We start from the raw sequence: 16875 nt of genomic DNA on the forward strand, positions 1-16875 counted from the left end.
AGTGATGCGGCCCTCGGGCCAATGTACTCATGTGGCCCTCGTGGTGATTTGAGTTTGAGGTCCCTGACTTAGATAATGGACAGAACTCTGCTCATGGCTCATTCATTATAGGCTGAGCTGTAAATGCCTGTGTGGTTAGTACTGATGATGTGAGTGAAGTTACCAAAAGCGTTCATTAGAGGAAGGCGGGCTACATCTGGATTTGTAATTCCCAGCTCGGAGAGACGTACCGTCGCTAGCTCTGACCCAGCTCGCTCACTACAAATAGAAGTGTAGCTGCGGCGGTGTGAGCAGTGGAACAGGCCAGCCTCCCAAATACACAGATAGGGGTACCCATGGGCTTGAATTCTGCCCCCCCCCCCACGGCTACCCTGCTGTGTTTAACAAGCTGGCTCTCTCAGAGCTGGGAGAGACGTCTCCAGCTGCTGTGTAGACAAACCCACAGACACTAGATGGAGGAGTGAGAACGTCACTGGGGGAGAAGTAGGCAAGGTGTGCCCTGCGTTCCCATCATTAAATCATTTAGTCCCAATCCTTTGGGCGCTTTGTGTGCAAAGCTCCTGCCAATGTCCATAGGACACCTGGGCTCAGAGAGCTCCCTGGTCAGATGCCTGGTATGAACCTCCTGTGTCCTTCCTCAAAACGGCAAGGCTGTGAATGTATTGCTGGAATTGATGTAGGCTTGACAGCCCTGGAGAAAGTTTTTGGGGAGCCAATCTACAATCCCCCAGGCCATTCCAATAGGCCTCGTCTTTGACTGACAGAGGCTGCCTCTGTCCCACAAGAATCAGGGCTGAGGCATCCCAACTCGTTACCCACATGAATGATAAGCCTCACATCATTTTCCCTCCCCTCCCCTGCTGCAGGTATTCAGGAGGCTTTGCACAATTAGTAAAAACAGCTGGAACCAGGTCTCTCTTTCAGCTGGCTGCATTGGGCCAGATCCCCAGCTGGTGTAAATGGGTACAACTCTAATGGCTCTCTGCCCATTTACGCCAGCTCAGGACTGAGCCTGATGAGTCTATTTTCAGGCAGGTTTTTCATGGACAGTTCGTAGTGCATCTAATGAGAGGAGTGTAGAGAAAAAGAAACAGAGCTTTGAACTGCTACAGAGCCCTCACTTACCGCTGAAAGCCTCTGTAATGAGGGTGGAATGGCTGCAGTTTAGGAGCCAGGAATAGTTTATTTGTGACTCACTCTTCATTTGGCATTAGCACAGGACAGGTGAAGAACTAATGCTGAAAAAAACACCACCTTATCATGTTCCCGTCAGATGGTTAATGATTGTTTTAATGGTTAGTTACAGGGGCAGGAAGCAGCCGTGCTGCGGAACTGAACATGCCCAACTGGCCCCACCATGGCAGCTTCCAACTGGACCACACCCCACCCTTCCACCTTCATCCTCCTTGGCATCCCGGGGCTGGAGGCAGCGCATGTCTGGATCTCCATCCCCTTCTGCTCTGTCTACATTCTGTCCCTCCTGGGGAACGGCCTCCTCCTGGCTGTTATCAAGACTGAGCCGAGCCTCCATGAGCCCATGTACCTTTTCCTTTGCATGCTGGCGCTCGCCGACCTGGTTGTATCCACCACCACCCTGCCCAAAACCCTCTGCATTTTCTGGTTCAGGGACCGGGCTATTCACATCAACGCTTGCCTGGCCCAGATTTTTTTGGTTCACTCACTTACTACCATGGAGTCCGGGTTCATGCTGGCCATGGCCTTCGATCGCTACGTCGCTATCTGTAACCCTCTTCGACACTCAGCCATCCTCACCAATCGGGCCATAGCCAAGATAGGGCTGGGTGTTGTGATGAGGGGGTGCGTGTTACTGGGCCCTCACCCATTCCTGCTGAAGTGGCTCCCATACTGCAGGACCAATGTCATTTCTCACACCTATTGTGAGTTCATGGCGCTGGTGAAACTGGCCTGTGCGGACACAACGGTTATGAGTGCCTATAGTCTGGCTGTATCATTTCTCGCCGGGGGGTTAGATTTTATCCTCATTGTCCTGTCCTACATCCTGATCCTCCGGGCCATCTTCAGACTCCCCTCCAAGGAGGCGCGGCGCAAGTCCCTCGGCACCTGCAGCTCCCACGTCTGCGTCATGCTGATGTTTTACATCCCAGGGATCTTCACATTCCTCTCTCACCGGTTCGGCCACATGGATCCCCACATTAACATCCTCAGGGCCAACATTTATGTGCTCTTCCCTCCCATGATGAATCCCATCATCTACGGGGTGAGAACCCCGGGGATCCGACAGAGGGCGCTCCACATCTTGGGCATCAAATCAGCCTGAAGGCTCATGGGATGGGTCAGCAGCTGGGGTCAGACGGCTCAGTCACCCCCAGCTGTAGAAACACACCTCAGCCTTGCTGAGCAGCAGGGCTAATAAACATGCTTGTCTGGGTCTTCAGCACAACACAGCTTTGACTTTTCACTGCTCTAGAGCATTGTTTTCACTTGCTATTTATATGGGCCCAGCCAAGATCAGGGCCTCATCGTACAAGGTGACATAGAGCTAGACACCGCCCCTGCCCCATGGGCTTCAATCCAAACAGACAAGATGGACCAACTGTGGGCTAGGCAGGGTTGCGGTCACCCCACATCACAGGTGGGGAATGAGGCTGAGAGAGCCCAAGAACTTGCCCAACATAAGACAGGGAGCCTAAGAGAAAGTCAGCAATTGCTCCCGAGCACCAGTCAAGCTCTCCTGATTGGGGGTGAGGAGAAATGGTCCCCTGGGGGCAGGTTACCCCCAGCTGCCCCATGCTTTGGTCACTGCCTGACAGAGGAGATTGAGCCAGTTAACACAGATCTGAGCCCTGGTCCAGAGCCTTAACTACAAGACCTGGCTCCCGATCTAACACATGGCAAATTCATGCCCAACCGACTGCCTCTCTCCCCGCCATGTGCCCTCTCATGTCCAGCTGGCTGCCTCTCCCACCTGCCATGCACACTATCATGCCCAGCCAGCTGCCCCTTTATCCCCTGCTGCACCCCCTCTCACACCCAGCCAGGCACCTCTCCCCCCTCCACGCACCCTCTCACACCCATCTGGGCACCTCTCTCCCCACTCAGAATCTTCCCCAGGTTCCCAAGCCAGAAGGAGCTTCACTGACTATCTCATATGATCTTCTGCCTGGCACAGGCCCAAGGCCTTCACCACAGTGGTTTCAGCAGTAAGTCCATATCTTATGGTTCAGTACAAGGATGTACTTTTCAAAAGGCATCCAGTCTCGATTTCACAACACCGAGTGATGGTTGGTGAGAGAGACAAGCTTTCTGGCTTCTACAGCTCTCTCACCAACAGAAATTGGTCCAATAAAAAATATTACCTCACCCAGGTAATCTTTCTAATGTCCTGGGACTGACGCGGTTACAACACTGCATGGAATATACATTCCAAGCATTTAAGTATACATAGTGTTAAACATTAATAGCAGTTATAGAGCCCAAATAAGGGGAATAGGGGTGGGGAGCCCAGAAGGGGCTGCCTCCCTATACAGTCACTCCCAGGGGAGGTGCAGCTCACCCCTTTTCCCTGGCCATATCTGCAGCATTTCTCTCCTGTCTGTGCTGGGTTCAGATTTTCGAAATCCAGTGCAAACTGTAAAAATGTAACCGCTGCCCATGTAACTAGAGCAGCCAGAGATGGTGTGATGGTGTCCCCCATAAGGCTTTATGGAAATATGCTTATGAATGTATATATGACATAAACTAAATATGTTTTATGCCACATATGCCATGTAACATATCTATGTAAAAGCTATGATCTACTGAATATATCCATCCTATTTGTATGCATGTGTCATTGTTGTATTCGGAGTTATGAATATTGGCTGTGTACTTGTCTGATTTTAAATAACCTTAGTAAGGCATTTGGTCAGCTTCTTGAGAGAAAGGAATGTGCAAGTTAAATGCCCAATCAAGAAGCACTTAACGGACAATGGATCTTGAAGACGCCAATCCACATTTGAGCTTTCCTAGGAATGTAGCTTGGCTGGTAAGAAACTCAGTCATACATGGGCATGTGACTTGCCCATGTGACTCCAAAACTCCATTTTGTAGCTGGATTCTACACAGGGGGACAGAGGGGTATCTACCCACAGGAGAAAGTCTATTTAAACCCCTGAGAGACCCCTCCATTTTGTCTTCAGCTGGCTAAAGAGAGAGCCTCTCCACCCCCAAGGATACCTGAAAGAAACTGGAACAAAGGACACTAACTGCAGGGGGTGTGAGTGATTGCTGGACCCAGACTAGAAGGAGACTAGTCTGTAAAAGGAAGCTTACTTGGTGGGGATTTTATCTATATTCAGTTTTATTACCGTACTAGACTTACACTTGCGTGTTTTATTTTATATTGCTTGGTAATTCACTTTGTTCTGTCTGCTATTACTTGGAACCACTTAAATCCTCCTTTCTGTATTGAATAAAATCACTTTTTACTCATTAATTAACCCAGATTATGTATTAATACCTGGGGGGGAGGCGGGGAAACAGCTGTGCATATCTCTCTATCAGTGTTATAGAGGGTGAACAATTTATGAATTTACCCTGTATACACTTTATACAGGATAAAACAGATTTATTTGGGGTTTGGACCCCATTGGGAGTTGAGCCTCTGTGTGTTAAAGACAGGAACACTTTCTGTAAGCTGCTTTCAGTTAAGTTTGCAGCTTTGGGGCAAGTAATTCAGACCCTGGGTCTGTGTTGGAGCAGACGGGCATGTCTGGCTCATCAAGACAAGGTGCTGGAGTCCCAAGCTGGCAGGGAAAGCAGGGGCAGAAGTAGTCTTGGCACATCAGTTGGCAGCTCCCAAGGGGGTTTCTGTGATCCAACCCATCACAGTGGCACAGTGAGCAGGGTCTGTGCACAGCTGATTGCTTTGCTTTGAGATACTGGTAGTGATTCTAAGCGAGTTTTAAGTGTGGTGGCTGGAGAACAGACAAAGTGGTTACTGGTTTATTATTTTCTGTTTGCTTATTTCGGGTAAGGGAACTAGGGACAGAAAAGGAAGCAAAATAAGTCAGAGTGAAGATCAGAACAAGCTAGAACTGCACACGTTGCAAATTACCCAAAAAGTCTGAACACTGGGCACTGGGGAAGTCTCTATTAACTAAGAATCCCCTGAGCTGAGGCATCCCAGTTTCAGTGAACTGCAGAGGGGGTGTGGCCCAGCGCAAGAAAGCATGAAAATGACTACCAGTGAAGCAGCTACTAAACTAGAGCTGGCTAAACTGGAAGCAAAAGAGAAAGAAAATGAACATAAGAGACTGATGGAATTAAGACAATTAGAAATTAATGCAGAGGAGGCTGCCCACAAAAGAGCTGTGGAGGCAGAAACAGCCAGGGAGGAAGCTGCCCACAAGAGAGCTATGGAGGCCCAGAAGCATGAACTGGCTGTTATGGAGTTGAAGAGACAAAACCCTTCAGCTGCTGGCTCCACTTCCCCAAAAATCCACAAATGGGAGCGACTATGTCCACAATATTATGAATCCAGTGATATTTCTGAATATTTCATCACCTTTGAGAGACTGTGCACCCTCCATGCAATCCCTGATGATCAAAAGATGACCACATTGATAGCAAAATATTCAATAAGATGCCCATTGATGATGCTTTCAACTATGCTAAATTTAAGGAACTGGTTTCGAAACAGTCTCAGGTTACACCTGAAACATGCAGGGTTAAATTCAGGAGTCTTAAGAGGGGATCTGGATTGAGTAATGTGGCTTATGTAAATGTAATGAGAGATCTGGTAGATAAGTGGCTGAGGGGGGAAGGCATTACAAGCTTTGAAGGAATGTGTGATTTGGTTACTCAGGAACAATTCCTGAATATGTGCAGTGATGATGTAAAACAGTATTTGTGGGACAAAAAGGAAATTGCAGTGGGTGAATTAGCTGGGTATGCAGACTCTTAAGAGCAAGCACAAGCTGCAATTAAACATAAACCACTGGCAGAGGGGTACAGGTTTGGGGGAAAGTAGAATCACCGTTTTACCCCTGGGAAAAAGGAGGCTGGGCGTTCACCTCCCCATTCCCCTGTTACTCATCTCAAATTTCCTGTACAAGCAGAGGAGCCCAAGAGGTGCTATCATTGTAAGTCCACTGAGCACCTGAGGAATAAGTGTCCCTTGCTGAGTGGAAACAGTCAGCAAGTAACACATGAAGCTGCTGCTTCTCAGAGCCCGGCTGCTGCCTCTTTCCACACAGGATTTGTAAAGCTTGCTTCTACACAACCAAGCAATGAGCATATGCATGCTGTTAAACTGAATGGAAAAGTGCTTCTTGGATTGAGGGACACAGGGGCAGAAATTCTGTGGTCAGGAGGGACCTGATCCAGGAGAAGGATTTGTTGCCAGGGAAAATGGCAGAATTAGAGCTGGTAGGGGGTTACAAAGTCCTTTCACCTTTAGCTAAGGTACACATGGAAACTGGTGATTTGCAGGCTGAACTGACTGTTGTAGTAGTGGCACACAATTTTGCACTGTTTCTACTGGGGAATGATTTCTTTAATGTGGCAGAATCTGTCCCTGGGTTGGTTAGCAGTGAGCAGGAATCTTGTGCTAAAAGCCCTGGGGTGTGTGTGTGTGAAGTCACATGGATTGGTGGGGAAATAGGAGGGTGTCTCTTAGATTCTTCTGTAGCAGTGAAAAATGTAGCTCTGGGGGCAGGGATGATTGTAGCCAGTTCCTGTAGCCCTGGTGCTCAAGGCAAGTTCCAGAGAGAGGGGCTGGACGAAGCCAGCTCCTGTTCCATAATCATATCCACGGGGGAAGGGAATGTTCCACCTTGTAGCAAGGGGGCCACCCCAGCTTCTGACTGCCAGGACATTGCAGGTCAGCAGGGGACAGGGCCTGCCCTGGGGTGCACAGAGGCATGTGTCCCGAAGGTGGAATTTGGGGTCCTGGTGACTGCTACGGAGGGATCAGACCCCAAGGACTCTGTAGCTGGAAGCAAGCCCAACCTTAGTGAAAAGGGGGGAATTTTGCTGGCCAGGGAAGTGTCTGTCATAGCTGGTAGTTGTGAACCCACAGCTGGACAAAGGTCACCTTCCCTTTTGGGGGACACAGGAGGGTCTGGCCCAGAGGGAAGCCCATATGGAAGGTGAGGGGGTACCAGAGAGTCCGCCCACCTTTTGTTGGGAGGATCAGTTAGCAGTTCCCAGGAGGGTTTCTGTGATCCAACCCATCACAGAGGGTTCCCATCATCCTGGCCTGACCCCGTCCCATCCCATGCTCTTGGGTGAGTGTCTAGACCCAGGTCCAGCTTTCAGTTTTCTAGCAAGGTTTGCAATTCCCTAGTTCCCTTCTGTGCTAGCCCTCGTGTCATACAGAGCAGAAACTTCTTTCCCGAGTGCTCAGTCACTTCTGTAGTCTGGGAGTCCTCTTTCAGGGGCAGGCTTTTTAATAACCTGTTATGCTGGCCCTTAAATGCAGACTGCGAGCTGGCATGCCCCTGTGCCAGGCAAGCATTGCTGTAAATGCCCTAGTCCCTGAACCAGAAAATGCAGAGAGTTTTGGGCAGGGTGGTGGTGGAGATGACCAGGTTGGCGAGCACCAACATGGAGAGGAAAAGATACATGGGCTCGTGGAGGCTCTGCTCGGTCTTGATACAGTAACAAGTAGGAGGAGGACATTCCCCAGGAGGGACAGAATGTAGATGAAGCAGAAGGGGATGGAAATCAAGTTGTGCACTGCCTCCAACCCAGGATGCTGAGAAGGATGAAGGTGCAGGTGTGGGACGTGGTCCAGTTGGAAGCTGCCATGGTGGGGCTGGTTGGGTGCATTCAGTTCCACGGCACGGCTGCTTCCTGTCCCTGTAACTAAGTACTAAAACAATAATTAACTAGCTGATGGGAACATGACAAGGTGGTGTTTTCTCAGCAGTAATTCATCCAATATACCCCTAACTTCACATGGGCATTGAATCACTTTTATGGACATCCAGCCGGCCAGTTAGCTATAAAGTCCCTCTTGGTGGCTGTTCTCTGCTTGCTTTACCTGTAAAGGGTTAACAAAGTCCCCCAGGTGAAGAAAAGGGAGTGGGCACCTGACCAAAAGAGCCAATGGGAAGGCTAGAACTTTTTAAAAAGGGGAAAAAAGCTTTCCTTTTGTCTCTCTGTTGTTCACTCAGGGCTGAAGATATGGGGGCAGCTGGAATGCTCTGTAAAGTTTGAACCAGGTATGAAAATTCATCACCCATACCTAGAAGAATTCATTGGGACAGGGAATATTTAGATAGACACAATTAGGGTTATTTCTTTTATTTTCTGTAAGGCTTGTGGACTCCTGTGTGCTAACCCCAGATGCCTTTGTTGCTTGTACTCTTTAAGCTGAACCCCCAAGAAAGCTACTTTGGGTGCTTAATTTTTGGAACTACTTTTTTAAAATCTAGCAAAAGCCTAAGTTCCAGATGTATTTTCTTTCTTTTTGTTTTTAATAAAATTTACCTTTTTTAAGAACCTGATTGGTTTTGTGTCTTAAAAGGTCTGTGCATATGTTTTTCAGTTAGCTGGTGGCAAAAGCTAGGTTTCCCTTTTGTTGTTTCTTTTCTCGGCCTCCCTGAGGGAGGGGTGGAAAAGCCGAGGGGCCTCAGGGAAAAAATTCCCAAGTGAGTTTTTCCAGGATTTGCAAGAGGCAGTTTTTCACTTGGGTGGTGGCAGCATTTACCAACCCAAGGTCAGAGAAAAGCTGTATCCTTGGGGGGTTAATAGCAGCCTGGAGTGGCCAGTATTAATTTTTAAAATCCTTGTGGGCCCCCAGCTTCTGCACTCGAAGTGCCAGAGTGGGGAATCAGCCTTGACAGGTTTTAGGTCTCACCAACCCTCTGAAACGTCACCAGGTGAGCAGGCGGGGGTGAGTCCAGGGAGAGGAGAAGTCAAGACATTTGTATTTAGGAATGATAGAGTGGGCAGAAGGGCAGGGGGCAGCCCTCTACATTAAATATACCATTACCTGCATTAGAGTTACTGATATTTCAGGAGGACATAACCAAGAAGATAAGAACAGCCATACTGGGTGTGATGGGATCCCCGGGTTGCAACCTGGGATTGTAGGATGTGTGTGCCCCCTTAACAAATTAATCTGGCTTGTCTCTCAAAATGCCTAACTGGTGACAAGCAGCAAACCCCTCCAGGTGCTGTTACAACTCATAAAACCAGATGTGGAGCCCCACACCTAGCCCGATTGAACGGATGCTCCCGGAGCCACTTACGAATCACACAGAGAAAGGCACCAGCCAAATCCCCCAGCTTTCAGCCTTGTACCTCAGGAATATACCATCTTGTACTGCTCAAGACCCTTGCTTGAGCAATGCAAGTGTATTAATTGGCTCGCCACTTTATCAGTGGAAAGTGGACATACACCAGCCTTTGTAATCTGAGCAGATTTACCAAGCACTTCAGCCACACTCACTGGTAAGGATAAATATTAGAACAAGTGTATTGATTACAAAAGATAGATTGTAAGTGATTATAAGTGATAGGCAAAAAGTCAGATTAGTTACCAAAGGAAAAGAGAAGACAAGCATGCAGTCTAAATTCTCAACCATAACTGGACTAAGCCATTTTTTCTCACCCCACTGGATACTGCAGGTTGGTTACAGTCTTTCATAGGGAGGCTCTCCCTGTTAGCCTGGTCACCAGGCTCCTCAGCTCCAGCATTCGCATTGCCTTCAGCGTAGGTGAATATCCTTAGTCCATGTGCTTGTAGAATATAAGTCCAGGCATGTCTGGTAGGCATTGCTGAGTCACTAGGCCAGGCTGAGCAATTCCCCTGATGTGGTGTTGGGCAAGTGAGTCATTGCATTGTAACTCCCTTGCCGGACAATGGGTTTTGATGGTTATTCGACACCCACCTAGGCATTGGTTATCTCCCTTGTTATTTTCTCTGAGGAGCTAATATCTGGGTGATTCCCCAACTCACAGTATATTTTAGTGACAACCATACAACACTTATCTCATAACTTCATATGCACTAATGATATACATATTTCACTAGAACAATGAATTTCAGCGGATCATAACCTTTCCCATGATACCTTACATTTCATGCTTTATATGAAATATCACAATCATCAAGTGATCCATCCCTGTCACCCATTACCAGCTTCTGGCAATCAGAGGCTAGGGACACCATCCCTCCCCATCCTGGCTAATAGCCATTGATGGACCTATCCTCCATGAACTTATCTAGTTCTTTTAAACCCTATTATAGTTTTGGCCTTCACAACATCCTCTGGCAAAGAGTTCCACAGGTTGACTCTGTGTTGTGTGAAGAAATACTTCCTTTTGTTTGTTTTAAACATGCTGCCTATTAATTGCATTGGGTGATCCCTAGTTCATGTGTTATGCGAAGGAGTAAATAACACTTCCTTATTTACTTTGTCCACACCAGTCATGATTTTATTGACCTCTATCATATCCTCCCTTAGTCATCTCTTAATCAAGCTGAAAAGTTCCAGTCTTGGAGAGTCCTGTGGCACCTTTAAGACTAACAGATGTATTGGAGCATAAGCTTTCATGGGTGAATACCCACTTCGTCAGATGCAAGGTGCCACAGGACTCTCTGTTGCTTTTTACAGATCCAGACTAACAAGGCTACCCCTCTGATACTTGACAGTTCCAATCTTATTAATCTCAAAAAGCTGTTTGATACCCTAATCATTTTTGTTGCCCTTTTCTGTAGCTTTTCCAATTCCAATATATCTTTTTTGAGATGGAGCTACCACATCAGCACACAGCATTCAAGATTTAGGCATAGCATGGATTTATATAGAGGCAGTATGACATTTTCTGTTGTATTATCTATCCCTTTCCTAATGATTCTCAACATTCTGTTCGCTTTTTTGACTGCCGCTGCACATTGAGTGGATGTTTTCAGAGAACTATCCACAATGACTCCAAGATCTCTCTTATTGATCAGTGTACTAAAGGATCGATCATGTGCTGCCTGTTTTAGGGCAGGCCTACATTAAAGAATTGCTTTGGTATAACTACATCACTCAGGGGAAAGCTCTCTCCCGTCGGCATAGAGAGTCTTCATTAAAGCGCTACATCAGCATGGCTGCATCAGTGCATCTGTGTCAATGCAGCGTTTTAAGTGTAGCCCTGCCCCTAGGTACTAGACCAGGAACAGGATGAACAGCTCTCAAACACCTACCTATAATGTGTGGAAAGATAAACAGCATTATAAGGAGGGATTTCAGTCTGGGAGGCAGAGGCTGGAGGTCTCATGCTGCCACTAGTAAAACATCCCCGGAATTTCTACAATGTAGAGATGATAACTTTGTAATCATCTTTTACAAAACTTTTACCAAAGGTATTGTAACCAACTCAGGATAATTCTACATTGGATTTCAGTTTGATGGATAAAGATGAAGTGGATCACTGAAGTAAAAATTGATGGTTACCTAGGCGCAAGGAATCACAGTCTAATTTTAGTGGCTATTTGCAAACAGAATATGGTTATGATGCCCACAAAAACCACAGTTCTGCAGTCATGAACTATGGCTTCTTTGGTTAAAAAAACATCATGATTGAGAGGAGAAGTGATGGCACTAATTAAACATTAAAGAAATCCCAATATATAACCAGTGGGGAAACGGGGAAGATGATAACAAGGCATACAATCTGCTGACAGGAAATGCAGGCAATCGATAAGAGAAGGCAAAGTTATAGATGAAAGTATATGGCCAGCAGGGTTAAGGACAATAACAAGGAATCCTTTAAGGATACCATGAACAAATGAAATGACATTTATCCCAGACAAAATCATGGAAACGTTGATATGGGGCACAATCAGTACAGAATTAAAGGATGGCAGCATTATTAATACCAACCAACATGGTTTTATAGAAAATAAGTCTTTTTAAACAAACATCATATTGTTGTCTGATGAGATCACGAGTTTGTCTGACAAAGGTAACTGTGCTGATGTAATAATTCTTATCCTTTAAAGCATTGGAGTTAGTTTTGCGTGGCGATCTGATTTTAAAAAGCACTTTAAAAGTCGACGTAGCCCATATCAAATGGATTAAAAGCTGGTTAACTGATACTTTGGAAAAAGTAATTGTAAATGGGAAAGCATCAGCCAATGGGAGTGTTCCTTGTGAAGTGATCTGTTCTTGGTCCACTGGTAAAATTTGCAGCTTATGCAAAAAATGGTGGACGGGGAAACAGTGATGGGGACAACTCAGTGATGCAGACTGACTGGGTCACAGATTCAGAGATTGAATTGGCAGACGGGACCACTGTGGTCATCTCTCTGACCACCTGCATAACGCAAGCTACGGGACTTCCCTTCATCCATTTCTGTTTGAACTAGAGCAGATGTTTTGGAAAAACATCCAATTTTGATGTAAAAGTTTTCAGTGATGGAAAATCCGCCATGACCATGGGTGAATTTGTTCCAATGGTTAATTGCCTTCAATTAAAAATATGTAACTTATTGGTAGCATGGATTCACTTGAACATGTGTTTTAATACAAATGTGAAGTCCTACATCTGGGAACAAAGACTGTAGGTTACATAAGAAGGTAGACTGTGTCCTGGGAACGAGTGACGTGAGCTCCCAGCCTGATGCTTTAGCACAAAAAAAAAAAAAAAAAAAGAGTCAATCCTCAGATGCACAAGAAGGGGAATATAAATTAGGAGTAGGGACATGGTACGGCCTCTGTATAGGTCCATTACTGTGAGCCCATAAGTGGAATACTGTCCCCAGTTCTGTTCTCCACACTTCAGAGCATGCTGATAAATTTGAAAGGGTTCAGATCATAACCTATGTCGGAGAAAAACACAGTTCTCACTCTTTTGTTTGGGTACAGCAAAGTCAGATACTTTATTTTCTCAAGCAATTGCATAGAGGGAGAGAGTGCACTAGGACACAGGGTCTCCCCCTCCTAGGCAGGTCTCTCTACAGGTAAACAATTACAAAATCTTTAAGCAGAAGTTTCACAACAGTCCTGGCATCTGCTTTCCTGCCGGGAAAAGCTTCAACCCAATTTGAAAATACATCAACTAGAACTAACACATATTCTTAACCACAACATTTAGACATTTGAATAAAATCAATCTGAATATTTACAAAATGTCCCCAAGGGGGAGGGTGGGCTGCCTGTTTAACCTTAACAGTTTTACCAATGTTATGATGTTGACAAATCACACATTGTTGACAATAGCTAATGAGGATGGCTACCTACACCTCCTTTCAGCAAAGAGCGTCGGCTAGTCTCTGAGAGACGGCACCGCTCACTCTCGTTGCATCCAGTGAGATGATCAGACTGTCAGTGGCTCACACAGAGAGGGAAAGGGGAGGAAAGATGGGTTCACACACTCCTAGACCCAGGTAGCTTCCTCGCCGGATGATGCCAGGCCGAGTCAGCCTGCCATGGGTCGGATCTTCTACAGATCCTCTAGTTACCGGGCTTGCATTAGAATACTTCTGGTCACGAGCCAAACGACTTCGCAGAATACTCTGGGCGTCTTCTGGTAACTCTCATTCACACTGGTGTACACACACACACACACACCAAGGCCTCTATTTAAATACTACGATGCATTTGTACCTTATGTCCGGACTCAATACACTATGAGGCGGTAACAACCCCTCTTGAGGCGGTAACAACCCCTCAGCACTGGTGCACACCTAATGCATTTCCCTTATGCATTAACCTTATTGGGGGCGGCCAAACTATAGTCCCCAGTACCGCATACAATTATCTTTATTGGGGGTGGCAAAACAATTCCCCAGTACCGCTCTGCATCTGATCTTGCTGCACAGTCAATAAGTTCGGATGGCGGAAGCCCAACAGGAACAGACGGCCCCACGGATAGTCCTCCTCCGACACCCCAATAGAAATTTCAAAAGGTCTCCTACCTCTATTGTGGCACCATGGGGTTCGAAGGGGAACGATCCGTAGCAGCTGTCGGTGTCTCTGCGGGCGTTGCCATCCCGGACGAGCCCCCAAATTGTCAGAGAAAAACACAGTTCTCACTCTTTTGGTTGGGTACAGCAAAGTCAGATACTTTCTTTTCTCAAGCAATTGCGTAGAGGGAGAGAGTGCACAAGGACACAGGGTCTCCCCTTCCTAGGCAGGTCTCTCTACAGGTAAACAAGTACAGCAAGCATTTATACCTTTTGTTACAGACAATAATAAGCAACAGCTGCATTTTGTTTATGCATAGGTCATCCTGATATCTTATTTTTCTCACTTATTTAGACTCTAGTCTACATTCCATATTATCTACACATTATCTACACAAGGTCGCAACAACTTCTCACACAGTTCTTTCCCACTCGTCTCACACAATCCTCGCTTCTACAAATCTCGCGTTATTAGGGTTAGAATCATAGAATCATAGAATATCAGGGTTGGAAGGGACCTCAGGAGGTCATCTAGTCCAACCCCCTGCTCAGTTAGCCTGACTCTTGCTAACAAAGACTGTTTGCATTTGAAATTCCCTTCCAATTCCTGTCAGGCCTTGCTCTGCTTCCACACCTAGCATGCCCAGAAAATGTGCAATCGTCCAATTAGATCTGTGGAAAAGCCAGTGATCTCACCAACTACCATCCCAGTGTCTGACCACCCCTTCCTAAGCCATCTTATGGAGAAATACTGCCTCACACCAGGCCCTGACCTGAGCCATGACTGGGAGAGATCCAGGATTCTGCAGCTTTCAGGCAGCACTGGAGACAGTTTTTTTAATTAGCTTCTCAATTAAAGCTAATTTAGGCCAGGGCTAAAGTAGAAACTTCTGCTGGGATAGCAATGTTGGCTGGGGGTGTGTGTGATTTTTTGCAAATTTGTAACTAGGCAAAAGCCCTGGTGTAGACACAGTTATGCAGGCATAAAAGTGCTTTTGCTGGTGAAGCTTATTTCACTTACTTCCGGTATAAGCTGTGTCTACACAAGGAGGGTTTGCCAGAAGAGCTATACCGTCTCTGATGGAGTCTTAAAACTTGGGTGAAGGGTGGGACCTAAACTCTTGTTTTGTAACTGACCAGACACTGAGTTAGCAGCAGGGTCATTTACCCTCCAACAGGGGCTACATGATCCCCACATTCCCCCAGTCCCAGGGCAGGGGGGGCTGGTCTAACCCCTGAACCCTGAAGCCGGTCCCAGCTAAGAGACCCCTGGAGGCCCTATGGGAGATTCCCCAGCCCCAGCACAAGTCCTGCCTAACCCCACTCACTGGGGACTTCCTGAGCCCAGCCTCTGGTGTATCCAGAGACCCACAGACTATGAAGATCTCAAGGTCACGCAGGAGCCTTCCAGCCCACACCCGCAGGAAGAGATGGCCAGACCCAGTGGTAGTGAGTGTCATTGTGACCTGGCCTATGGGGTCACAATGCCACTCAAATTCACAGCAACTATCAAAGGTTGTGGTTTCTGCAACCAACTGGCAGCCAGCAATTTTCTTGCGGACGGATCTATGAATGACTTCAGGAACGTACAGCACTTGAACGGGCTCCTAGAGTTCTTGAGCCTTGGCAAACCCTGCGTGGCTTTTAATTTGTTTAATAATAATAAGCTTTCCCCGTTGTCTCTGGTGCATGGCCCTCCCCAGCCCCCTCGGGGCGCCGTACACCTAGGCATGGGGAAAAGCAGGGGACTATTTCCTCAGTCTCACGCTCTCTGCTGAGCTGCGGCTGCTCAGGTGAGGCAGAAAACCTGCTGGGATCCCACAGCCATGGCTATTAATCTCCCTGCCCAGCACTCCTCCGACACTTCACAGAGATTCTCTGGACACCTCCCGCTGGCCCGGGCAGCCCCTCTCTGCTGAGCAAGAGCTGGGTGAGTGCAGGGCTTTGGACCCCGGAAATGGCCCTCGTCAGCAGCACCTGCCCCACATAACAGCCCAGAGGAAGCACAGAGCTGAGACGGGTGAGGGGGGATCCTGCAGGTTGTGCCAGGCCAAAGAAGCTCAGATAGGGGCAGGCTCAGAGTCTGGGGAGAGAGCACTGAGAGCCACATGTCTGGAAGCTTGGTCTGCTGAAAAGATGCTTAGCCTGGGGGAAACTCTAAGTTGCATCCCAGAAGGGGCTGGGTTATTCAATGGGACTTGGCTGGGAAACATGGAGCTATTGCCCCAAAATGTGTTCGAGCTAATTGCAACCAGATGACATGAACTCAGCCACAATGAATGAGTAAAAAATAATACCACAACGTTATGGGTTAATTTGGAGCCAGGCTTGCAGAAGTAAGGTCATAAGTACTGGCAGTTTTGCTAATCAGTATATAAAAAAGTCAATAACTAAAAATAAAAATAAAATATGCAAATAAACAATCTCATGTCTAATCACCTCTCCTAATAAAAGTGTATTAAAAGTTTTAAAAAGTAATAACTTAATAGGGGTAATTATGACCAATGTGTTTAATAGAAGATAGTTATAAAAAGTTTAAATAACAAAGTATCTGGAGAGCAGTCCTCAGAAGCTATCCTGGAAGAAACATTTTTCTGACATCTTTACTGCCTGGCAGGGAGGCGTTTGGCCAGCGCTGATCTGTCGTTGATTACTCAATACAGTCTCAGAATATAGGTAAACATCTGGGATGTTCGATATCTATTGCTTATGTCTGTGTGTGCTCACATCTAATAAACTGCAGTGTTAGACAAGAGCATGCTGGCTTGACTTACTCCTTGATCAAACAGAAGCACAGAGTTCCTGTTGATTTATTCCTTACACCGTCTGAAGTGAAATAGTGAAGTTGCCCCAGTTGGGGGTTATGACACCCCCAGGTAACAGAGTGAGCCTAGCCAGGAGTGGTGTCAGGACAGGAACACATAGTGCAAGTGGTTTGTTTGTGTTATTTACACTAGGTGAGGGGGGCAGTGGAACTGGATACCAACCTGCAATTCTCCTCGCCA

The 16875-nt window shown here is 46.8% G+C and overlaps 1 protein-coding gene across 1 annotated transcript; it reads left to right on the top strand.

The window, feature by feature from the left end:
- The first annotated feature begins 1357 nt into the window (after positions 1-1357).
- Positions 1358-2299, top strand: LOC112119976 (olfactory receptor 52K2-like). Its single transcript, XM_024218878.1, has one exon. It carries the CDS (start codon positions 1358-1360, stop codon positions 2297-2299), a length of 942 nt encoding a protein of 313 aa, XP_024074646.1.
- Positions 2300-16875: the final 14576 nt, after the last annotated feature.

The sequence above is a fragment of the Terrapene carolina genome, unplaced genomic scaffold (genome assembly GCF_002925995.2).
Source record: "Terrapene carolina triunguis isolate 2854851 unplaced genomic scaffold, T_m_triunguis-2.0 Scaffold311, whole genome shotgun sequence".
Classification (NCBI taxonomy): Eukaryota; Metazoa; Chordata; order Testudines; family Emydidae; genus Terrapene; species Terrapene triunguis.